General features: G+C 34.8%; 1 protein-coding gene across 1 annotated transcript; it reads left to right on the top strand.

Moving 5' to 3' along the window:
* Positions 1–307: 307 nt before the first annotated feature.
* Positions 308–5,245, top strand: LOC136823262 (endosomal/lysosomal proton channel TMEM175-like). The gene is made up of 2 exons (XM_067079445.1): positions 308–1,890; positions 5,101–5,245. Exons 1-2 carry the CDS (start codon positions 330–332, stop codon positions 5,208–5,210), a joined length of 1,671 nt encoding a protein of 556 aa, XP_066935546.1. The 5' UTR covers positions 308–329; the 3' UTR covers positions 5,211–5,245.
* The last annotated feature ends 1,028 nt before the right edge of the window (positions 5,246–6,273 follow it).

Raw genomic sequence — 6,273 nt, 5'->3', positions numbered from 1 at the left:
CTTCATAATTTTTAACGTATGCTAGTAATGTTTTTCTAAATCTCCATTTTGGTATGAAATATGACCTTGTTAGGAGAAAGTCGATTTTCGGATTTTATTTGCCATTATCGTAAATGAGCCTTAAATAGAACTTTGAGGGCTTTACGATTTCTTTGGGGTCCAACCATAAACAAGAAAAAGATTTTTTCATATCTATAGGTACCGAAAAAGTATAGGTTTTAAGGGGTATGTGGTTTCATGGGGTATCCACTAGCACTCATTTTTTCAAAGAAATCATATTTGTAAAATATCAATCTACTTTAGACTTTAAATCTGAAGACATATCAAACATGGAAGAAGGCTCTTCAAGAAACAAAGAAAATTTTGAAATGTTTGATGTTGTTCAAGAAAACAATAATGAAAAGGCCGGTGTCTCGGCTGATGTGACGGAACCAGGTCGTTTAAGAAGCTACGGTGACGCTGTCTTTGCCACAGCTGCAACACTTCTTATTGTTCCTGTGCTAGAGTTTAATATCAAGAGAGAAGAAACATTGAAAGAAGCTCTTTCACGACATGTTCCCAAATTCCTTGTATTCTTGGGTGGACATCTTGTCATTTGCTCTGTATGGGAATTGCAACTCGTTCGTCAGAAGATTATTGGGAAAACTGATGATTTTTTGGCTATATTGAATCTCTTATCTCTGGTGTTTGTCACCTTCCTGCCATTTGGTGTCAGGCTCGCAAGCAATTATCCCGATCTACATACATCAGTTTCTCTGAACTTTTTACTGCTGTTAGAGAAAGTCCTTGAGCTGGTAATGTTAAAATATGCTTCCTGGAAAAAATTGCTTAGTGTAGAATACCAAGCTCTTGACAATGTCGAAATAGCGAAAGAAAAAGAAACTTTCTGGTATTGTGTCCTTTTCTTATTTACACTGTTAATGGCATGGGGTTCTGTGCATTATATGGGCTATGTAACCATCGCGCTGGCCATCTTCATACCATATGTCATAGCTTTCTGTCGCTGGTTGTGGAAAGATTCGAGTAACTCCCTTTGGAAATATTGGGGTTGTATCGAGCGAGAACGGATGGAAACGTTGACTGACGGAGCACTTGTAATTGTTGGCACAATTCTGGTTATTGATTTCTCTACAGATAATTTCCCAACAGAGAGTGCTATCCAAAAGTATGGGCTGTGGCATTGCTTAACAGACAAAAGGTACAACTTTCAAACATATCTCGGCACCTACCTAGGAGTTTGCATCATTTGGTTCACACACCACTCTGTGGTTCGTCAATTCGAAAAATTCACACCTATTTTGGTCATCGTGAATAATTTCTTTCTAGCTTTTATGGCTTGCATTCCGTTCTTAGCAAAGTTGGTCTATAATACCAATACTGCGGATTTCATTACTAACTCAACTTCAACGTTGAATTCAACAATGAACCATTCTATTGTTGGAAATCCGCATACCTACCTGCCTACCGCAGTTGCATTTTCATCAAGTATCATTTTAATCGGAAGCTTGACAAATATCATTCTACTTATTGCTTCTTTCTGCAACATCGAACAGAAAGACGGAAAATGCTGTGAAATTAAATGCTCAAAAATTTCTTCTGATAAGGTGTATCTCATTTTAACGGCAATCGTCGTTCCATTTTTATCCTTAATCACAATGTTAGTTAGCTTAACATCGACCTCCAAAGTCACCGTTGAATGGACATTCAAAGGTTGCATGGTTGTAGCTCCTTTCGTATTGTTCTTTTTAAAATGTTACTTTGGATGCTGCCGCAAAGGAAGCTCGTCGTCTTATGAACAAATTCTCAATGCTGACCCTGTCGAACCTAGATCAAAGGATAATGCCAATGATGATGATGCCAAAGACGATCATACCAAAGATGATAAGGAAGGTAAAAAAATTTTTTAGAATTATACATCATCACTTTTTTGATAATTAGCCATAAATTTCATTAAAGTGCCACCGCAGCAATACGAACATAGTTGAATTTGCTTTTAAAATGAATGGTAGTAGCCCTACAGTAATTTTTGTTAAGAGTGACTTCTCATCTGAGACAAAGCTATTCAGTCTTCTCAAATGCTAACAAGGGAGTGAGAGCGCGGTCGCACCAAAATATAAGTTTAGCTAATGCTAAAAAGGAATCACCATTTTTGCTTATTTTAAGCGGCGCGTCGGAAAACTTCACTCAGCATTTCTAATAAGTATAAAAATTTGTGTGGATGGATTGACTGTAATGGCGTGTGCAAAAAAATATGTACACACATCTTTTCAAAATTTTCAAAATTTGAAAAGTAAACACAAATCGCGGAAATTTCTAAACATCGACCAGAAATGGCGACCACGACCGGCGACCAGATAAATTTGGGTTTTCGAGTTTTTCCTCTTTCTCCACCGTAGAGTCTTTCTCTTATGATCATTTATTTATCGAATTGAAGAGTAAAGCTCACCCCTGTCTCACCTACAGTGATGATAAAGCAACGTGCAAAACGTGTAGAGCAGCCATTTCAACGCTCTTGGAGCTTGAATATGTAGAGTGGGTAGAGTGTCAATTTCTATCCTTTTGTATTTTCGGCATCAAATTAATTAGTGGCAAAATTTGTGACGGAATTTATCTATGAAGCTTTATATTTGATCATCATAGATCATTATTTTGTCAAAATAAGTCATTTTGACAATGTAAGGAAAATAGAATAATTGATGAGATTGATATCTCTGAAACTGGCCTTCCCAGCTTTTTCCTACTGACAATTTCTATCTATTCATACTAAAGGCATCTCATTCGGTACAATTAAAATATTTGGTGTAATAAAGTTTACAGGCAGCACACTTAGTTGCTCTGTCAATATTTTTGTCAAAAAGTGTTACCTTGTCTAGAAAATGACTGGTAACGTCAAAAGTTACTTTTAGTATTCTCTAGCTAGAGTAATTCTCAGCCACGTGCTCAGTGGTTCATTTGAAAGCCACATCAGGACTCGATTTGGATGTTCTCTACGGTGGAGAGAGCAGGTAAACTCGATAACCAAAATTTATCTGGTCGCCGGTCGTGGTCGCTGGTCGTGGTCGCCATTTCTGGTCGATGTTTAGAAACTCTCCACAAATCGCCATTTTCAATAGACCAATTTATTTAAGCATAAAGGAATTCTTCTTAAACTACGATAAGACTTGCTATCGACCAAGTCTTATTTTTCGCATATTACCTTATTGGAACTAATTTTCGCGGGTTTTAATTTTAGCGTTTTTCGCGGTTTTTCGTCAAAATCGCGAAAATTTGATCCCGCGAAAAGTTTTGAGAGTTGAAAAGCGCGAAAATTAATTCCCGTGAAATACAATTTTTTCCAATTTTATCGAAAAATTTGAAAAATCCCTAGGAAAATGAAAGAACTTTGTCCAAAAAAGGGCAAAACCGCGAAAATTAAAACCCGCGAAAATTCCAGAATGGAAAAAACCGTGAAAATTAAAACCCGCGAAATGCAATTTTTCGGATATTTTTTTTCGACCGCGAAAATTAGTTCCCGCCAAAATTAGTTCCAATAAGGTAAAACAGGTCATTCCTCGAATTCAGGATTTTTTCTTCCATTTTTTCGAGTGGTCACATCAAAAAATAGATAAAAATATTTGTTGTTATGACAACAGCTATATAAGCGGAGGTAAATCATTTGGTGTGACCGCGCTCTGATTTCTTAACCTACGCGGAGCGCTTTATAACTACTTGTGGTATAAAAAAGGGTATTTTCCAAAAAAGTGGAATTTCCTAAGATTCATTAATTCTCTAAGAATAAGAAAAAGACAAACGAAGTAATCAGATCAATTAACTCCGGAAAATTATTTTTGATGATGATAAAACAATAGAGAGACCGTCATGTCAAGATAGAAATGTTGGAGACCATTTAACCGGTATAAGAAGAGTGACAAACAATTTCGCAAATTGACTATTAGACGCTCAATATGGTCTAAAATACGTGAAATTTAGAACTAGACTATATAATTTTGGGTGAATTTTCTAAAGGTCATAAGATCAAAAAAATAAATGTTATATATGATCCTGAATAAAGGAGAGGGGCGATAATGACGTCATCATCAATGACGAAATTTTGTTTTCAACTAATATTTCAGAATGCAATGAAAACGCAATGAAGAAACCAAAAGAATCTTGTTTGTAGGTTCTATACTCTCGGGTGCCTAATAAACGTACATGTACGTTTATTTTTTTTGTGTCAAATTTCCCGCCTGTACGCACCTTATTAGGAACTGTACGTTTATTTATTCTGAAGAATTTTCCCGCCTGTACGTTTATTCCCTCCTGTACGTTTATTTATTTTCACCCAATATCGCCCAATTCATACTGCAAAAAATGTGTTATTTTTTGTTCAAGTAAGATATGTTGAATGGCCGTTAATTACATTCGAACGTATTATGGGAGATTTCGAGTGTTACACGAGTAAATTCAAACGTTTTGCTTATTTAGTACTTATCATTGATTTATAAGAGATATACATATACTTAAGTCTGTCGTTTCGACCTGGATGTTCTACTTTGGAAAAATTGGTAGATTATTCCCTGTACGTTTATTTTAGCCTGTACGTTTATTCATTTTAGCTCTGATTTCTCGCCTGTACGTTTATTTCAGCCTGTACGTTTATTAATTCCAATTTTATTCTCTCCCCTGTACGTTTATTTTGGTCTGTACGTTTATTAGGCACCCGAGAGTACTTCTCTAGCCTGGGAATCCATGCTATGATTTCTTCTTTGATAAACTGATGGCGAAATGTATAGCATGGTACGGGCTGAGAGTTTGAATTTCTCAGATCCTAATAACGGTTGAAAACATAGCCAATCAAATTTTGTTATTCTTTTACTGGTCACACTTTCTTAGAGAAAGCGCAACTTTCGAAATTTGGTTTTTATTTTAGTAAGTGAGGACAGCGCAAAATTCGAATTTCCCACTATAAAAAATGTAAGTCCTCGAACCCGTCTTGTGTACATCAAATTATAAAAAAACACACGACGGGTCTCCTGTCTAATACTTCTCCAGCCCCTCACCCAAACTGTGTATATTTATTTTTCTTTATTTTTTTTTAATTTTCCGTTTATGTTTAATCAGAATCAAGTTTGACGGACAGAAAAAGTGTCACCTCTTATGGAAGTTTATCGGTTCGTTCGACCAGCCAATTGAACCCAATTGAGCTGCGAAGAATAAAAAATAAGGTGTGAAGAACCGGATTCATTGTCAAGACATTGTTGAGCTTCCTGGGAACATTAAAGTAATAACGAAAGTTTCGTTGATTTTTTTTTTTTTTTTTTTTTTTTTTTTAATATATTCGGCTTCAATTTATACCATGAATTTATTATATACACTGGATGAACAACGCATGAAACGGTGGAGAGCGAAGTATTGTATTTCCATTGTTTAGAAACATGAAGGTAATCTTTGTTGTGCCAAGTGCTCTATACCAATGGGATTTTATGTGTACATTGAGAAATTTTTTTGAAGTAGAAGTTAATCATTTTACATTTGATAATCCTTCGGGTGAAACTGACAGTAATGTATATTTTTTATTTCTTCTTGTAATTGTACTTTTACTCGCTGAAAATTTTAAAATAAGTACTAGTAATAACATGGTTTAGAGGGTGATTTGGGATTAATAACCCCGAGGAAAATATTTTCAATGAAACGAGGGGTTATTAATCCAAAATCACCCGAGAATACTATGTTATTCCACGTTAATTATATGGTCAAAAAAGGAATTGAAAAACAATCAATCGTTTTTGTTTTTTTTGTTTTTTTCGAAACTTATAAAAACATTCGAAACTATAAAAAACATTTGATTGACACTCTTATCTATATTTGCTTAAAAATTTTGTGCGATATTTTGTTAACCAATCAAAATGCTCTGAAGATATCGTACGATACTTTTCAACCAATAGAAATTCTTGTTTAGGGCGATTACAAAAAAGCGGGTTTATTACGGATTTATCGCCCGCTCGTCCCTTACAAATCTAAGCTAAATGTAATCAACCATATAATTAAAGCGAAAATACTTAATGGATATATGTATTGAATCAAAAAAAAATTAGACAAGAAAAAATTAAACAAAAGGCCTAAAATGATACTGAAATTTAAGTTGACAATATCTTTCTAACTATTTTCTGAGAAGAGCTAAGATTGACATAAATTAGACTTGAGTGTTTTGGAGGCCCATGGTGAATCGCTGGTTTTATTAAGGTTAAAAGTTGAAAATTCCTGGTGTCAACATTTAATTTTTCATATATAGGA

This window comes from Clytia hemisphaerica, unplaced genomic scaffold (genome assembly GCF_902728285.1).
Source record: "Clytia hemisphaerica strain Z4C2 unplaced genomic scaffold, Clytia hemisphaerica genome assembly, whole genome shotgun sequence".
In the NCBI taxonomy this organism is placed as follows: Eukaryota; Metazoa; Cnidaria; class Hydrozoa; order Leptothecata; family Clytiidae; genus Clytia; species Clytia hemisphaerica.
This window is presented reverse-complemented; position numbering and strand designations above follow the sequence as displayed.

Coding starts and splice junctions, on each gene's coding strand:
- LOC136823262 (XM_067079445.1), top strand. CDS start 330: ATGGAAGAAGGCTCTTCAAGAAACAAAGAAAATTTTGAAATGTTTGAT. Junction 1,891..5,100: donor TACCAAAGATGATAAGGAAG/GTAAAAAAATTT, acceptor ATGTTTAATCAG/AATCAAGTTTGACGGACAGA.